The following is a 19,884-nucleotide window of genomic DNA, read 5'->3' as shown; positions in this document are numbered from 1 at the left end:
CCACTCCTCGGAAGGAAGGTTGGGCAATCCTACTTCCGTAGTGATACTGCCTCGGAAACCCAAGGAGGGGTCGCTATGAGTCGCGGCCAACTCGACAGCACATAACAACAAGAACAACATTCATGAGGGATATTTGTCTTCCTTTAGAGTGATGTAGTTTTTCTTTTGAGTGATATATTTGCCTGGTTTTGGTATCAAGGTCATGCTCACTTCATGAAATGAGTTAGGGAGTATTCCATCCTTTTCTGTGTTTTGGAATAGTTTGAGTAGGAATGCTGTCAGTTCTTCTCTGAATGTTTGGTAGAATTTTCTGGTGAAACCGTCTGGGCCAGGACTTTTTTCTGTTGGTAATTTTTTTTATGACCTGTTCAATTTCTTCTTTTGTTATGGATCTGTTCAACTTCTCCACATCAGTCTGTGTTAGTGTAGGTAAGTGGTATGTTTCTAGAAATCTGTCCATTTCTTCCAGATTTTCAAATTTGTTGGAGTACAGTTCTTCATAGTATCCTGATACCCTTTTTATTTCAGTTGGTTCTGTTGTGATGTTGCCCATTTCATTTCTTATTCATGTTATTTTTATTCTCTCGATCTTTTCCTTTGTAAATATGCCGGTAGTTTGTCAATTTTATTGATCTTTTCGAAAAACCAACTTCTGGTATTGTTGATTTTTTCCTGTTTCATTGATTTCTGCTTCGATCTTTATTATTTCCTTTCTTCTAGGGACTGTAGGTTTTCTTGTTCCTTTTCTAATTGTTGGAGATGTTGGTTTAAAGTGTTGATTTTGGCCCTTTCTTCTTTTGGATGTGTGCAGCTCTTGCTATAAATTGGCCTCTGATCACGCTTTTGCTGTGTCTCAAAGATTCTGGTATGTGGTGTTTTCATTCTCATTTGATGCAAGGAACTTTTTAATTTCATTTTTTATTTGGTCTCTTACCCAGTCTTCCTAAAGGAGGGTGTTGTTCAGTTTCCAGGTGTTTACTCTTTTTCTGTTGATCTTCCTATTGCTGATTTTTAATTTGATAGCATTATGATCTGAGAAGATGCTTTGTAGTATTTGAATGTTTTTAGATTTATTAAGGCTTGCTTTATGGCCTAACACATGGTCTATCATGGAAAATGTTCCAGGTGCACTGGAAAAGAATGTTTATTATGCTGTTTTTGGGTGAAGTGCTCTGTAGATGTCTGTAAGGTCAAGTTGGTGGATTGTATTGTTTAGCTCTTCTGCATCTTTGTTGAATTTTTTTCCAGTTGTTCTATATTTCATTGAAAGTGGTGTGTTAAAGTCTCCCACTACGACTGGAGTCATCTATTTGCCTTTTCAGCTCTTTTAAAGTCTGATTTATGTATTTGGGGGCTCTTTCATTGGGTCCATAAATATTTATTATAGTTATATCTTCATGTTCAATTGATCCTTTAATCATTATATAATGTCCTTCCTTGTCTTGTATGGTGGTTTTTGTCTTGAAGTCAATTTGATCAGAAATTAATATGGCTACTCCTGCTCTTTCACACTTGCCATTTGCTTGATATATCTTTTTCTAACCTTTGATTTTTAGTCTACTTTTGTCTCTGTCTCCATGGTGTGCCTCTTGTAGACAGCATATTGATGGATTTTTTTTTCTCATCCAGTCTGCAACTCTCCGTCTGTTGAGTGGTGCATTTAATCCATGAACATTCAGTGTAATTACCAAGTATGAATCCATTGCTGTCATTTTGTTATGTGTTTTTTCATGGTGTCCCTGGTTTCTTTGTTCCATATTATTTTCTGTACTGAGCTCATTATGTTTATGAATCGTATTATCATTTCCTTTGTTGTTGTTGTTTTAGCATTTGGTGAATATATGTGCTTCTCCTCTTTTTTATTGTGATGTGAAGGTTTATCATTTTTTTTTCAGGCTACAGTGTGATTTATAATTTTCTCCATGAGTTTAGAATAGTCCATTCTATCTTGCAACTCTCTTGACTTGCTCAGCATTTAGAAGTTCTGTAACTACACAGTCTTTTCCCTCTTTTTGGTTTGTAGTTGTCCTCATTTGCCAATTAATGTCTCTGGTTGCCTGTTTACAATATTGTAAGCTTATTTTAGTTTAGATATGTCCATAATTGTGGTTTTTGGATTATATTGTCTTGTGTATTAATGGTCACTTGTTGTTTGCTATTTTTGGTTCTCTGTTCAGAGAACTCCCTTTAGCATCTCTTATAAGGTTGATCTGATTTTAACTGATTCCCTTTGTTTTTCCTTCTCTGGAAATGTCCTAATTTTACCATCATATTTGAGGGACAGTTTTGCTGGGTATATAATTCTTGGTTGAAAATTTTTCTCTTTCAGAATTTTGTGTATCCTATCCCATTTCTTTCTTGCTTGCATGGTTTCTGCTGAGATATCAGAGCTTATTCTTACTGGTTGTCCTTTGTGAGTAACTTTGTTTTTCCTATGTTGCCAGGATTCTTTCTTTGTCTTTGGTTTTGATTAGTTTGATGATGAGATATGTCTTGGTGATTTTCATTTGGGGGTCTATCCTGTTTGGGGTTCATTGGACTTCCTGAATAGGTATGTTCTCATCTTTCATCATATCAGTGAAGTTCTCCTCCAACAAATCTTGGATGAATTTCTCAGTGGTTTCATATTTCTCCTCCTGTTCTGGAATTCCAATGGCACGTAGGTTATTCCCTTTGATGGTATTCCACATGAAACTTGGGGTTTCTTCCTTTTGTTTTGATCTTTTTTCTGATTGATCCCTTTCCAAAGAAGGATTCAGGTATTTGTTTTCAGTCTCATTGGTTCTTTCTTCCATTGCATCAGTTCTATTCTTTTGCCCTTTCAATGTGTTATCTAATTCCAACAATTTAGTATTAATCTTCTGGATTTCTGTCTGTAGATTTAGAATGATTTCTAATTTTTTCACTTATTTTGTCATTTTGTTCTTGTATTTTCTTCCGAAATTCTTCTATTGTTTTGTCTGTGTTTTCCTTGGTCTGTCTCTCAATCCTTTGACGATACCTAAATGTAATTATATTAAAATTCTTATCTGGGAGTTCTAATGCTGCTTCTTCCTCCGGGATGTGTTCTGGATCTGTGTATCCTGCTTCCTTGTTTTTACTACTTTATCTTGCTTCTTCGTGTGAACTGTGATGGTTTGCTGTCTCCAAGACCTTGTGCCATTGTTGTATTTAAATCTCTGTTAGCTGTTTGTAAAGAGAAACTAAGGGTGAATCAGGCTTTTCTTGTTGGTCGTTTATCATTGGCCTATTGGTGGAGAAGGAAATGGTAGCTTTCACTCAGTAAGCGAAGATGCAGGAGGTATTGGTGTAGTTGTGCTGTATGGGTACTATTGCTGTCTCCACTCAGACGAAAACAACAATTGCATAACCATGAAAAAAGTAAAAGCCAATGGACAAAAAAACACACTGTGTAATCACACAGGAACAGTAACCAAAAAAAGAAAAAAGGGGGGGGGAACACCACAATATCTGGGGAGAGGACAATAAGACAAAAAAGGTAGAGAAGGAGAATAAGCAAGAAAAAAAATGGGAAAAACCCAAAAAGAAAAGCAAGGAATGGTGTTTTCTTAACCACAAGGAAAAAAAAAAAAAGAAAAAGAAAATATTGGAATCAGGAACAGGGAAAAGAAAAAATGCTGAGAACTAGAACCTGGGAAGGAAAGAATAAAGAGTAATAATAAAAAAATCATAAAAGTAATAATAATAGTTTTAAAACAGATAAAAACAAACAAACTAAAAAATAGAAGAAAAAAAAAATTGGGGCAGGCGGAGCAGGGCACCCAGGCCCCCTCTGAGCACACAGACGGATGGAATTCCTGGTGGTCCACAAAGTGTGTGGGAGTGAGGGATGGCCGCACCTCCATTGACCAAAAGGGTGTGGGATATAAGAGTAACAAGGGGAATGTTGCACCTTTCTAGGTTTCAGCGTCTGGAATGTCCTTGCAATTCCTGGCAAATGGAGCCTGTTCTTAATTCCCTGGAATCTGGGGGAGCACTGTCGCTTTAAATATCCAAAATGCTCAAACTTCTTGTAAACATTCAAAATGGCTACACTTTCCAGACAGGTAAAAGTCCACAGCTGAACCTGCCTTCCTCTTCACTGCTTTCCCTTTTATTCACTAACCACCAGAGCAGTTCTCCTTGCTAGCAGGTCTGAGTTTTAGGTGAATTCTTAGGTCCTAGGAGCCACCACTCGTCAATATCTTTTCTGTCTGTGCCATCAGGATTGCTGCCAGACTGCAGCTCCATATGTCTCCTTTTTTGGTGTTTTCATGCAAATTCTTCTGCTAGTTGGAATTTAATCCACTTATATATCCTTCCCTTCAAAGCTCAGGGGTCTAGGATTATGTTCTGTATCTCTTGGTTCTCCTTTTTTTTGCTGAAGAGGGTCTGTGCAGTCTGTCTGCCTATTCTTCCATTTTAACAGAACTCCCAAAATAAGTTTTGAGAGCTGGTGAAATATAAATGAAAACCTTTGAATTTAATTTTTCAGTTCTTGGGTAGTTTGACACTTACTGTCAATCAAAAGTGAAGTGAGTGTCCTTTTTACAGTAAAATCTGCAAAAGCTGGAACCTGTGTAAGGTGGAAATCTGTCACAGAAGGAAAATGCAAATTCCCACTTAAATGGACAATAGAAAAGTGGTGTCTTAGGCTGGGTTCTCTAGAGAAGCAAAACCAGTGACGCTTAAGTATGTGTGTATTTGTATATATATATAAATATATACAGTATGTATGTACATACACATAAACATATACACACACACATATATTCCAAGAAAAGAAACTGACTACCATCAAGTTGATTCTGACTCATAACGACTCCCATTGGGTTTCAAAGGCTATAAATCTTTTTTTCTTTTTTTCAATTGTACTTTGAGTACACATTTACAAAGCAAATTTGTTTTACGTTTGACAGTTCATGCACATTTGATTTCATGGCCCTGATTACCGTCCCCACCCATAAAAAAACTCTCCTCCCATCCCCTCCATGTGACTCCCTCCTCCCTATACCCTTCTTAACTATCTATGCATTCCTGTCTGTCCAGCTTTCCCTCTGTGTGAATGCTGACCCTCTGGTGTCTTCTGGCTGATTGCTCTAAGGGGTGCATCTCCCTAGAGTAGCTGGGTGAATTGCCCTGGCATAGGTGTTCTGCATGTAGGACCTTATGTTGGGCTGAGAGCCAATCCATGGAAGTGAGTCCATTTTAGGCTCAAAGGGTAACCTGGGGCCATAGTCCACATTTTTTGTCCTGGTCTATCAAGAATCTCCAGTTTTGATCCCTTTCCGTGTGGTTGGCATTCGTAGCCAGGCACTATCTAGTTTTTATGGTTTTGGTGTCATGAAGGCTGAGGTCCTCATGGTCCATCATATCGACTAATTGTTTCCAGATACATTTGATTTTCTTCACTTTTCTTTGATTCAAATGAGGAGACCAATAGTTGCATCTTAGATGGTCCCTCAAAAGCTTTTAAGACCCCAGTTGCTATTCACCAAAGTAGGTTGTAGAACAAGATTTTTATGTACTATGTTGCGCCAGTTAGGCATAATGTCCTCTGAGACTATAGTTCTGACTCATAGACCAGGTGATTCTCTCTCTTAAGGTGTTTGGTTGTCTGTGAGATGTTACTCCAACTCTGTCTTCTGTTGCTTCTGTAATGTATATGGCTAATTTTGTAGCATAAATGCATATGTAAGATTATCTTCAGCCAAATCTATCCTTGGTCTAGGGTTTATTCTTGTTTGCCTACCCCCACCTGATCTTCTCACATGTCTATACATTTATCTGTAGCCTGGTGTTTGGTGTTGGTGGTAATGTACTACTGTCCATATACTAGTATTTGCCTCTATTGCCTATATCTGATGTGTACATTTTATTGTCCTTCCTTTCTCCAGTGTCATCATGCTAGTCACAGTCTCTTTCCATACCATCCTCCCCTCACCCAAATCAGCATGTAATCCCCAGCTAGTCTGAAATTTTCCTTCTCCTTCCCTCCCATCCCTGGTAACCAACAAAGTAAATTTCCATCCCTGAGTAAACCTTTCCTTTACTTTTTACAATAATGGGCTCATACTGTATTTGTCCTGTGATTGACTTATTTCATTCAATATAATGTCCTCCAAATTCATCCATGTTGTGAGTTGATTTGTGTATTCTTCATTATTTTTTAATGTTGCATGCTATTGTGTGAATGTACCATAGTTTGGTTATCCATTCATCTGTCAATGGGCATTTAGGTTGTTTCCATCCCTTTGCTATAGTTAATTGTGCTACTGTGAATATGGGTGTGCATGTATATGTTCGTGTCCTGTCATTTATTTAGGTTGTATTCCTAGTAATGGAATTCTATTTTCTTTCTATTTTCAGTTTTTTAAGGAAACGGCATAACATTTTCCATAATAGTTGTCCCATTTTGCAGTCCCACCAGCAATGTATGAGAGTTCTAATCAGTCTGCAACCTTGCCAGCATTTATTATTATCTGTCTTGTTGAACTTTGCTATTGTTGCTGGGGGAGATGATACCTCATTGTTGTTTTAATTTACACCTCTCTAATGGCTAATGAGTTGGACACTTAACAATAACAATGGCTAATGATCCTGAGCATTTCCTCATGTGTTTGTGGGCTGCCAGTATATCTTCTTTAGTGAAGTGTCTGTTCATATCCTTTTGCTCATTTTTGAAGTGGGTTGTTTGTCTTTTTGGTGGTGGTTTGAATTCCTTCTCAGATAGTTAAATTGCTTGTTCTTCTTCCATGATAGATAGTTCTTTAGCTTTGGCTTTTATTTCTATTGTCTTGTCCTGTTTGTTTGTTTGATTTGAGGTTGTCTGTTGTTTCCTAGACACTTGAAGTTGTTAACTTTAATTGTTAGTTACGTATTGATTTGTTTCACTCTGATTTTGTTTTACTTTATTTGAAAGTGTGAAGCAGGTGTACTTCTATGGTTATTAACTTGATGTTACTGGGTTGCTCTCCAGCTTTCTCTGTGTTGGTGGAATCACTAGTGGGGATGTGGGTGCAGGTCTCTGTTCATCATGAAGGGGATTTGGAATTGGGACAAGCAGGTGTTGTCCACCGTCTGTCATTGATCCTGTGGGAGAGGACCTATTGGTGTTACCTGTCTATTGGGGGATGTGTTCAGTATAATAGTTCTGGTTGAGGTTTAATGTGTTCCTCCTGTTGGACAAGTCAAGGGAGCAAAGGAAGATAGAAAAAGAAGAAAAAAAAGGTGCCAGAAGCGAACTCCAGGATAGAAAGGTGGAAGGAGTTTTCAGCATTTGGGGCAAGATAATTCAGTCAGTAATGCAGGCATGGGCAGGGCAGCCTGGGTCCTTCTGAGGCGTCTGCTGCTGTTGATGCCCTGCTGTCAGTAAAAAACCTGCAGTTCAAAACTGACAGATGCCCCAATGGATAGAGGGCTACCATTTTCTGCTTGGATCGAGAAGCTGTAAAATCACAGTACCCAGGTCCACTCTTTGCCAAAAGGGGTCTTCCAGGAGTTGGATCCAGGCCCACTGCTGAGTACCTACTTTGGGGCTCTGCCTAGTTGAAGGGAGTATCTCCCTTTACCCTACTTCCTTCTGGACTCCTTGGCAGCCCAAGCCAAGGTGGGGTGGGTCTTGTTCCATTTTCCAGTAAGATTATTATATTCACTCAGAGCCCCAGGTCACTTTGAAAAACTCCCGGGTGTGGCTGTTCTGAGTCCCCAGTGCCTGTGGGGTCCTCTTTTTTTTCTTCTTCCTTCCCTCCTCCCTCAACCTCTTTTGTATTTCTAATGACTTCTCTCTGTCTCTGCTGGCTGGGCTGGTTCGTTTATTTTTCAGTTGTTTGCTCTCTTTCTTTGCCTTCACTGAATCTAATACTTCATTTTCTCCTTAGTTCCTCATAATTCTAGTATCATTATTTGTATCTGCTGTACCTAGTTACTCAGAGTCTCAGTTGGAAGAGGGATTAAACCATAGGTTATCTGTATGATTCCATTTTCGTTCCAGCCCAAGGCTATAAATCTTTATAGAAGCAGACTGCCTCATTTTTCTTCTGTAGAGTGGCTGGTGGGTTCAAACCATCGCCCTTTTGGTTAGCAGCCAAATATCTTAATCACTACACCACCAGAAGGAGCTCTGGTAGCATAGTGCCTAAGGCATTTGACTGCTAACCAGAAGGCTCGTGGTTCAAACCTACCAGCCACTCTTTGGAAGGAAGATTTAGCAATCTCTTTCCGTAGTGATACTGCCTCGGAAACACAAGGAGGGGTTGATAAATGATTTGGATCCGACTCGACGACAGTGAGAGTTTTACACTACCAGAGCTCCATATATATATTTATAGATTTATCTCAAAGAAATGGCTCAGATAGTTGTAGAGGCTGGCAGATCCCAAGTCTATGGATAAGATGTTATGCTGAAGGCTTCTCCAGTTTCACATAGCTGCAGGGGCTGATGAATCCAATATTGGCAGGTCAGACATTTTTTTTTGCTGGCTCATAGGCTGCAGAGGCTAATGAATCTCAAGGTTGGCAGGTGATAGGGCAGGCCTCAGGGAGCTCTGGTGGCGTAGTGTCTAAGGCACTTGACTGCTAACCACAAGGTTGGCGGTTCAAACCCACCAGCTACTCTTCGGAAGGAAGATTGAGGGATCAACTTCCATAGTGATACCACCTCAGAAACCCAAGGAGGAGTCGCTGTGAGTTGGAGACTACTCGACGGCACATAACGGTTCTTTGGTTCAAGACCAAAGGACTAGAGGTCAGATGATGATGATCCACTTGCAGTCCCTAAATTGAGTAAAAAGCCTGAGAGCTTTGCCAGAATGTCCATATGTATTGAATGCAGATCACACTCACGAGGAAACTCTATTTCAGCTGATTAGTTACTCCTAGCAGATCTCATCATGGAGGTGATTACATTATGTCAGATCTTGTCATGGGAGATGACTACATCATAACTGCCAAGCCACTGAGAACCATGGCCCAGCCAGGTTGACATACAACTTTAACCATCACAAGTGGTAAGATTGCATTCTGTCAAAGGTGGAAAACTCTCGAGCCCCGGAAAAACGGGGCAGTCCCATTGAGTTACGACTCTCACAGGTTTTCACCATAACAGGTTTCACTTTTTAGTTTATGGTTTTCTTTTGGTTTGGATTTTATCCATGCTTGCTCATCAGCTCATATTCTAGAGTGGACCTCATCACCAGTCGGTTTTAGATTGGTTTTTCATTAACAGCCCATGTAATTTTTCTCCAAGAGGCTGTTGCAGCCCTGAGCACCTAGAGGGTAACTTTAATGTGAACACATTTGCTGCAGGGAACTTCTACAGGCACTTACTGGACATTGTATTCATGTCCATGGGGTTTTCTGTCCTGGTGCATAAGTGTGAGAGTTACTGGTTACTGAGAGCTACTGTTATATTGTCTGGGAGTGTCAAGATCTACTTTCTCAGACTGTACACATTTTTATTTTAGGTCATTTTTGCTTACACCATGTAGTTTTTTGGCAAGAGTAGTTTGTGTTTATTTAAAGTGGGTATTTGTACTAGTGGATCGGTCAGTTGGATGTGGACTTGACCTCTGGGGCAGATAAAAGTGTCCCTTTCTGCACTTGCAGCCAGTTCACTTGTACGTTCACTGAAAGGAAGGGAAAGCACGAAGAGAATGGGCAGGCAGCATCTCTGTGGGGTGATTTGGAACTTTCATACACCCTTATGCCCACCTCCACAGCCAAGACTTCATCTCATGGCTTCCACACCTCATTGCAAGGGAGATTGGAGTCAGTCTTGCATGTGCTGGGGCAGCCAGCTGCATTTGGGTCCATTGTGCAGGGAGGATTCCCACCTCACCAGTAATAAGCAACCCAATGAGGTAGAGTCCGCCTCTCTGTCTCCATATCTGTCCCCCTGTCAGCACTGCATGATGGTGTCTGTCTATCTCCACATCAGTCCTGGCAGTCACTGTCAGCCCTGCACAGTGGAATCAATCTATCTGTCTCTGCGTCAGTCCCAGCAGTCAACAGGTGGCTCTGCATGGTAGAGTCTGTCTATCTGTCTCATCAGTCTTAGCAGTTAGCAGGTGGCCCTGCAAAGTAGAGTCTGTCCATTTATCTTGTTATTGGTCCCAGCAGTCATCATCCTCCCTATGCAGTGAACTCTGTCTGTCTCCATGCCAATCCTGACAGTCACTGGGTGGCCTTACCCAATGGAGTCTGCCTGTCTGTCTCCATATCAGTCCTGGCAGTTACTGGACTGCCCTGTACAGTAGAGTCTGTCCGTCTGTCTATTTGGCAGAGCATGGGTAGTGCCACTTGCCTCCAGGAAGTGCTGTGCTTGAGTCATGGGTGTTTTCCTCCATGTTTATGTTCTTTGCACTTTAGGTCTCCGAAAGGAGATGGAATGTTTAACAAAGGAACAACTGGAGACTAGGAAGCAGTCTGAGAAGGACCGTGCTGCTCTGCTCTCCCAACTGCGAATGCTGGAATCTGAGTTAGAGGAGCAGGTGTCACAGCACCAGGCATGTGCCCAGTATGCAGAGGAGGTCATTGCCCTGAAGCAGCAGATGGCTTCTCTGGACAAGCACCTGCGTAGCCAGCGACAGTTCATGGATGTAAGAGGTTGCATCTCACTAAAGATCTCTGTATTGAAATACCTTCATGTTTTTCATATTAGTGCCTTGGGGCTGCCATTGGGTCAAATAGTACATGTTGGGGGCTGGGGACTTACAGAATAGAAATGTATTCTGTCATAGTTCTAGGGGCTGGGAGTCCGACATCAGGATGTTGGCCTGTTGATTCCTTCTGAGGCTTTGAGGGAGAAGCTGTTCCATGCTTTCTCTATTCTTCTGATGATGGAAGTGATCCTAGGCATTCTTTGGCTTTCCAGATGCATCATTCCAGTCTGCCCCCATCTTCACATGGTTACCTTCCTGTGTGTCTGTATCTGTCTCTTCTCTTAAAAGCACACCAGTCACATAGGATTAGGGCCCATCAATTCCAGTATCATCTCACAATAACTGATAACATCTTCAAAAAGCCCTGTTTACAAACAAGGTCATGTTTACAGGTACTAGGGTGAGAACATTAACTTATCTTTTTGGAGGACATAATTCAATCCATGGTATGCCTCAAATAACTGTTTTTAACTTAATTTTGAGACAATTTCAAGCTTACTAAAAGTAGAAAGAGTAATACAAAATTCCCTATACCCTTTACACAGATTCATCCAATTCCTGAGCCAGTTACTGTTTTCCAGCTGGCTTTGCCTCAGTATTTAGGGATATGGATCATACACGTGCAGACATGTATTACTTTTTACTGAACCTTTGAGTGTGTCAGACAATCTGCCTTTAAAATATTAAATGTGTTTTTCCTAAGAACATAGGCATTTCCTTTCATAACCATAGTATTATTGTCAAGATGAGAAAGTTTAACCTACATATGGTGCTTCTTCGTAGCCAGTGGTCCACAGTCACACATCACCAACTGTCCCCATGGTGTTCTCAGTCTGTTGGCTCAGCAACCAATCCACAGTCCCCACCAGGCTCCATTGTTCCATCTCTCTAGCCCCTGCACCTGGAGCTGTTTCTTGGCTTTTCTTTATCTATCATGACCTTGGTGTCATGGAGGTGGAGACCCCTAGATTGCTGTGTACCTCACTTGGGTGTCTGTAATAGTTGATGGCTGCTTGGGCAGGAAGACTGGGGAAGGCACATGGCAGCTGCCTTGGTGTCATTACTGCAATCGACAGCATTAGGCTGATCACTTCATTGAGTGTTAGCTAGGTTTCTCTGTTACAAACTTACTGTCATAGCCTGTGAAATATTTTCCTTGGCATATAAATAATGCAGGTGCTTTAGGAAATCAGTTATCAAAATGAAGAAAATACAACCATACATAATGCTGCCACCATTGGATACTATCACGTGTAACGGAAGGCTGGGATTTTCCAGATCTCTTTGCTTACAAATCAGTTGCTGTCAAGTTGATTTCAACTCATGGTGACCCCATGTGTGTCAGAGTAGAACTGTGCTCCATAATATTTTCAGTGACTGATTTTTCAGAAGGGGATCACCAGGCCTTTTTTTTTTGAGACACCTCTGCATTCACTTGACCCTCTAACCTTTTGATTAGCAGCCGAGTGTGTTAACCATTTGTACCACCCAGAGATTACATTTTGTGCTTAAGTGGGTATATTAAAAAAAAAAAAAAATTTTTTTTTTTTTAAATAAAATGGGACAGTGCACTGTACCTCATGTTTTATGATGTGGGCTTTTCTTTGCCATCACCTGAACTTTCTTGTTCATTAAGGAAGTGTGTGCAGAGCGATTGTGAAAATGAATCTATAATATTCTCATTTTAGATCATAATCTTTCTGTCTACCTCTTTACATATCCCTTCTTATGTTCCTGGGAGGTGTCCTATAGGCATGCTCTGGGGCCCTGGGTGTACAGAGATTGGTGCTGCTTCCTTGAGGTGCTAGCCTGGGTTTCATTTGCATCTGTACTCTTGAGCAGTGCTCTGTGTGTCATTCCCTCTGTAGTCATCCGAGCTTCAGAGGTGGTGCTGCCCCATGTTTAAAGGGCCACTCCTTTGTATTTACCCTGATACACGACAAAAATGATGCTGACACAGTACAAGGCAGGCAGATGCTTGTGTAAAGTAGAGACTCAGAACTCAGCATGGAGGCACAAAGCTGGGGCAACACTGGGCAGGCCTTTCCCCTGACATCATGCCCCTCAGAATCCCTCAAAGGTGGGTAGACACGACCAGAGGATGGATAGACATACTTGCAGTAAACTGCCACTGCATCTGGAAATAGTCATATGGATGTTCTTATGATAGGAGCAGGCTGCAGAGCGGGAGCATGAACGTGATGAGTTCCAGCAGGAGATCCAGAGATTAGAGGGGCAGCTGCGGCAGGCAGCCCGGCCCCAGGCCCTGGATGCCTGGGACAGCCATGTAAGTCTACAGCCATAGATCGTGTGGGTGGGATGGTATGCTCTGAGATGCACATATAAGTCTTACTTTCTCTCTGTTTGCCTTTCATGTCCGTGAAAATGGCAGAGCATTCAGCCAAGTGAAGAGGTAAGGACAGAGCCTCGCTTCCCAATCACTCCATGGCCTTCATCCAACTGCTAGCTACTCACCACCCCCCACCCACCTGGTGTGGCTGTGCCAGGGACCTGTCTTATTTTGTACTTGTTTTTTGGGTGCTGTTTTGCTTGGGACTATAACTGTCTGCTTCCTGTTGTCTGACACGATACTAGTTACTTAGCTTACTCTTTTTTTAATTAATCCTTTATTTTGGGATGATTGTAAGTAGATCCCATGTACCCTTTACCCAGTTTCCCCCAGTGGTAACATCTCAGAAAAGTATAGTACACTATCACATCCATGATGTTGACACTGATGCAGTGACGATACAGAGCATTCCATCCCCACAAGGATGCCCTACACAGCCTTTTGTAGCCTTACCTACTTCCCTCCCATAGCCACTCCCTCCTTAACCTCTAGCAACCACTCATCTGTTTTCCATTTCTATAATTGTGTCATTTCAAGAGTGCTATATAAATGGAATAATGCAGTGTGGGACTTTTTGGAACTGGCTTTTTCTACTCAGTGTAACTCTTGAGACCCATCCATATTTTCGTAATTGTTCCACATACTAGTAGGCTGTTCCTTTTTGTTGCAGAGTTTGCTTAACCATTTACCTGTTGAAGACATCTGACTGTTTCCCAGATTTTGGCTATTACAAAAAAGCTGCTCTAAACATTTGTGTGCAGATGTTTGTGTGTACACTAGTTTTCATTTCTCTGGGATATTGCCCAGGTGTGCAATTGCTAGGTTGTGTGGTTGTTAAAAATTTAGTCTATAAAAAGACATCACCAAACTGTTTTTCAGAGAAGCTGTACCATCTTATACTCCAAGCAGGAGTGAGGGACCCTGTTACTCCACATCACTGCCCATAGGATATTTTGAAGTGAATCCCAGATATTCTATCAGTTAGCAGTTCTGAAATATATGAAGACCCTTTTTCTTCTGTTAAACATAGTCCAATACTATTAAACCCAAAACCACTGCCATCGAGTTGATTCCAACTCATAACAAGCCTATAGAATAGAGTAGAACTACCCACATAGGATTTCCAAGGCTGTAAATCTTTCCGGAAGCAGACTGGCTCATCTTTCACCTGTGGAGCTGGCAGTGGATTCAAACCATTGACTTTTTGATAAGTAGCCCAATGCTTTAACCATAATACTGCCAGAGCTCCTTACAAAACTATTATTGTCTCCAAAAAAGCCTTCACAGAAGCAGTAAGTCCAAACCCTTCATATGCATTGACTGTCAAATTTGGAAGGAAATCACACCTATGTGTTGCATTTGCTCTTATTTCTTTGAGTGTTAAACAGGTTTTCATTGGGCCTGAAGTGGGTGGAAGCAAAAGTGGCAGTGCCAGCTCACTTCTCAAATCTTTGTGCTGCGAACCTGCCCAGCCATAGCCTTCTGCTGCCAAAGTACATTTTACTTTCATGACAAATTGTACATCCTGTTAGTATTTTCAACTCTGTCTTTATTAAGGAGACTGCCCAGCTTAGTAAAGTCTCGTCTGCTTTCATTATGTTTCATTGGGCATTTGGTAGAAATGAGAGTCACTCTCTATCCACTGTGTTGTGTACTTATTATTTACAATATGTGTTTTTATTCCTAATAATCGTTTTAATTTCTCAAGCATTTTTTGTTGTTGTTTTAGGTTGAACTGTTACAAGAAAAGTTAAGGGAAAAATCAGATGGGTTTAATGAGTTGGCGGTGAAGAAGGAGATGGCCGACAGACGTCTAGCAGTACAGCAAGAGGAGATCCAGCGCCTCCAGGTGGCAGTCATCGAGGCTGGCAGGAGGGTGGCCCAGCTCCAGGAAGAACTGGAGACACAGAGGAGAATTGGAGAAGAGTTACAGCAGGTGAGCACCTCTCTGTCTTACTTGAGGGCCTTTATTTTCTCATCTGTGCCCATGCAGCAGGAGCTAAGGATGGTTGTGGGGCTGGGCTTGTCTGCTTTGAAGCTCATATTTACCCCAGTGGGGTTTACACCAGCATGTGAGGTACTCCTCCATCTCTCAGGTATGCTGAAATTTTCCTTAGTAAATTTCACAAAGTAAATATTTAAACCAAACCACTACTATCAAGTCAATTTTCACTCATAGTGACCTTGCAGAACAGGGTAGAACTACCCCATAGGGTTTCTAAGGCTGTAAATCATTATGGAAGTAGGCTGCCTCATCTTTCTCCTGCACAGCCACTGGTGGGTTGGAACCACTCATCTTTTGCTTAGCATACACATGCTTTAAACATGGCACCACCAGAGCTCCAAATATTTAAAAGTTTTTAAATTTAAAAACTTATTTTTGGCAGTTCTGGTAAGATGGTGGAATAGGCAGAAAGATAGCACAGACCCTCTTCAACAAAGAAAAGGGGAACCAATTAACACAGATACAGAAAATAATCCTGGAGCCTTGAAGGGAAGGATATAGAAGTGGACTAAACTCCAACTAGTAGAAGAATTTGCATGAAAACACCAAAAAGAGATATATGTACCTGAGGTTTGGCAGCCATCCTGATGGCACAGACAGCTTGGATATTGGCAAGTGGTGATAGGACCTAAGAATTAATGTAAAAATCAGGCATGCTATCCAGGGACTGCATGGAGGACTGCTCTGGTGGCTGGGAAGAAAAGGAGAAGCAGCGAAGAGGAAGGCGGGTTGAGCTGTGTGTGGACTTTTGTCTGTCTGTAGGGTGCGGCCATTTTGAATGTTTACAAGCAGCTTGACCATTTTGGATATTTAAAGCAACAGTGCTCTCCCAGATTCCAGGGACTTAAGAACAGTCTCCACTTGCCAGGAACTGCAGTGACATTCCGGATACGGATGATTGGAAAGGTTCTAGTTTTCAGCTTTTTTTCTTTTCCCTGTTCCTTGTTTCAATTTTTTTTCCTTCTTTCTCGTGGTTAACCCCGTTCCTTGTTTTTCTTTTTGGATTTTTCCCATTTTTTGTCTCCATTATTCTCCTTCTCTACCTTTTTCTCTTATTGCCCTCTCCCAGATATTACAGGTTTTTTTTCTTCCTCTTCTTCTTTTTCCCTTTTCTTGGTTACTGTTCTTGTGTGATTACACAGTGTATTTTTTGTCCATGTGCTTTTACTTTTTTGATGGTAATTCAATTGTTATTTTTGTCTAAGGGAGTCGAAAACAGCAACAGTCTCCATACAACAAAACGACACCCACACCTCCTGCAGCTTCACTTACTGAGTGAGGGCTACAACTTCCTTCTCCACCAATGGGCCAATGATAAAGAACTACCAAGAAGAGCCTGACTCACCTTTGGTTGCTCTTCACAAACAGTTAACAGAGATCTAAATACAACATTGCCATGATGTCTTGGAGACAACAGACCATCACAATCCACACAAAGATGCAAGATAAAGTGGTAGAAACAGGGAGTAGGATACAGACCCAGAACACAGCCCTGAGGAAGAAGCAGCATTGGAACTCTCCGATAAGGAATTCAAAAGAATTATATTTAGGTATCTTCAAAGGATTGAGAGACAGACCAAGGAAAACACAGACAAAACCCTAGAAGAATTTTGGAAGAAAATATAAGAACAAAATGACAAAATAAATGAAAAATTAGAAATGATTTTATATCTCCAGATAGAAATCCAGAAGAGTAATACTAATTTGATAACACAATCAAAGGGCAAAGGAGTAGAATTGATGCAGTGGAAGACAGAATTAATAAGATTGAAGACAAATTCTTGAATACTTCTTTGGAAAAAGATCAGTCAGAAAAAAGATCAAAACAAAATGAAGACAGCCTAAGGTTCATTTGAAATACCATCAAAAGGAATAACCTGCATGTCATTGGAATTCCAGAACAAGAACAGAAAAATAAAACCACTGAGAAAGTTGGCCAAGATTTGTTGGAGGAGAATTTCCCTGATATGATTAAAGACGAGAACATATCCATTTAGGAAGTCCAATGAACCCCAAACAGGATAGAGCCCAAAAGTAAATCACCAAGACATATCATCATCGAACTCATCAAAACCAAAGATAAAGACTCCTGAAAGCAGCACGGGGAAAAAAAAAAAAAAAACAGTTACTTACAAAAGACAACCAGTAAGAATAAGCTCTGATTTCTCAGCAGAAACCATTCAAGTGAGAAGGCAATGGGATGGTATATATAAAACCCTGAAAGAGAAAAATTTTCAACCAAGAATTATATACCCGGCAAAATTGTCCCTCATATATGATGGTGAAATTAGGAGATTTCCAGATAAGCAGAAACTAAGGGAATTTGTTAAAACCAGACCAACCTTACAAGACATCCTAAAGGGAGTCCTTTCAACAGAGAACCAAAAATAGCAAATAACAACCAACTGTTAATACACAAGATGACATAACCCAGAAACCACAGCTATGGACATATCGAAAGTAAAATGAGCTAACAAGATTATAAACAGGGAACCAGAGATATCAATTACCAAATGAGGACAACTGCAAACCAAAAAGGGAAAAGACTGTGTAGTCACAGAACTTCTAAATTGTGAGGAAGTCAAGAGAGTTGTAAGATAGAATAGACAATTCTAATCTTGGGGAGAAAATTAGAAATCATAGAGTAACCTCAAAGAAAAATAATAAACCTTCACATCACAATAAAAACGACAAGCACAAATGTTTTAATAGCAACAGAGGAAATGATAACACTATTCATAAACATCATGAGCTCAGCACAGAAAACCATATGGAACAAAGAAACCAGGGACACCATGAAAAAACACATAACAAAATGACAGCAACCAATTCATACTTGTCAATAATGATTGAATGTTAATGGATTAAATGTACCACTCAAGAGACGAAGAGTTGCAGATTGGATAAGAAAACATAACTCATCAATGTGCTGTCTACAAGAGACATAACTTAGAGACAAAGACAAAAATAGACTAAAACTCACAGGTTGGAAAATGATATATCAAGCAAATGGCATGAAAGAGCAGGAGTGGCAATATTTATTTCTGATCAAATCAACTTTAAGACAAAAACCACCAAACTAAACAAGAAATGACATTATATAATAATTAAAGGATTAATTGAACAGGAAGATGTAACCATAATAAATATTTTTGGACCCAATAAAAGAGCCCCAAAATATATAAATCAGACTTTAAAAGAGTTGAAAAGTCAAATAGATGACTCCACAGTCATAGTGGGAAACTTTAACACACCACTTTCAATGAAAAGATACAACAACTGGAAAGAAACTCAACAAAGATTCAGAAGAGCTAAACAGTACATTCCACCAACTTGGCCTTATAGACATCTACAGAGCACTTCACCCAACAACAGCTCAATATATATTCTTTTCCAGTGCACATGGAACATTTTCTATGACAGACCATATGTTATGCCATAAAGCAAGCCTTAATAAATTTAAAAACATTGAAATACTCCAAAACATCTTCTCAGATCACAGTGCTGTCAAATTAGAAATCAACAATAGGAAAAGCAACAAAAAAAGAGTGAACACATGGAAACTGAACAACACCCTCCTTGAGAAATACTGGGTAAAGAAGAAATAAGAAATGAAATTGAAAAATTCCTTGAATCAAATGAGAATGAAAACACAACATACCAAAATCTTTGGGACACAGCAAAAGCAGTGATCAGAGGCCAGTTTATAGCAATAACTGCACACATCCAAAAAGAAGAAAGAGCCAAAATCAATACTGTAAACCAACATCTCCAACAAGTAGAAAAAGAACAGGAAAAAAAAGCCTACAATCACCAGAAGAAAGGAAATATTCAAGATCTGAGCAGAAATCAATGAAACAGAAAATAGAAAGACAATAGAAAAAATCAAAAACACCAGAAGTTGGTTTTTTGAAAAGATTAATAAAATTGACAAATCACTGACAAATTTAACAAAGGAAAAGAGGGAGAGATACAAATAATACGAATAAGAAACTAAATGACACGAATAAGAAATGAAATGGGTGACATCACAACATAACCAACTGAAATAAAAGGATAATATCAGGATACTATGAAAAACTGTACTCCAACAAATTTGAAAATCTGGAAGAAATGGATAGATTTCTAGATACACACCACTTACATAAACTGACAAAGACTGATGTGGAAAAGTTGAACAGATCCATATCAAAAGAAGAAATTGAACAGGTTATAAAAAGTTTACCAACAACAAAAAAAGTCCAGGCCCAGAACTTTTCACCGGAGAATGCTAGCAAACATTCAGAGAAGAACTGACACCAAGCCTACTCAAACTATTCCAAAACATAGAAAAGGATGGAATCCTCCCTAACTCATTTTATGAAGTAAGCATAACCTTGATACTAAAATCAGGCAAAGACATCACTCAAAAGGAGTATTACAGACCAATATCCCTCATGCATAGAGATGCAAAAATCTTCAACAAAATCCTAGCCATTAGATTCTAACAAATATCAAGAAAATCATTCAATTATGACCAAGTGAGATTCATACCAGGTATGCGAGGATGGTTCAACATTAGAAAAACAATTAATGTAATCCACCAGATTAATAAAACAAAGAAAAAGAACCACATGATGATACCAATTGATGCAGAAAAGGCATGTGATAAAATCCAGCACCCATTCCTGATAAAAACTCTCAGCAAAATAGGAATAGAAGGGACATTCCTCAACATAATAAAGGGCATGTATGCAAAACCTACAGCCAACCTTATTTTCATTGGAGAGAAACTGAAACCATTCCTCTTGAGAACAGGAACCAGACAAGGATGCCCTCTATCACCACTTCTATTCAACATTGTATTGGAAGTCCTAGCCAGGGCCATA

General features: G+C 40.0%; 1 protein-coding gene across 1 annotated transcript in view; it reads left to right on the top strand.

Annotated features, from left to right (window-relative positions):
* The window catches only part of PCNT (pericentrin), a 248,093-nt gene that overhangs the window by 108,742 nt on the left and 119,467 nt on the right, over positions 1 to 19,884 (top strand). Inside the window, 3 exon segments of the mRNA XM_007948706.1 lie at positions 10,369 to 10,598; positions 12,832 to 12,948; positions 14,720 to 14,947. Of these exon segments, the coding sequence (XP_007946897.1) occupies positions 10,369 to 10,598; positions 12,832 to 12,948; positions 14,720 to 14,947 (575 nt within the window).

Source organism: Orycteropus afer, unplaced genomic scaffold (assembly GCF_000298275.1).
Source record: "Orycteropus afer afer isolate SDZICR_OR568_19922 unplaced genomic scaffold, OryAfe1.0 scaffold00219, whole genome shotgun sequence".
NCBI lineage: Eukaryota > Metazoa > Chordata > Mammalia > Tubulidentata > Orycteropodidae > Orycteropus > Orycteropus afer.
This window is presented reverse-complemented; position numbering and strand designations above follow the sequence as displayed.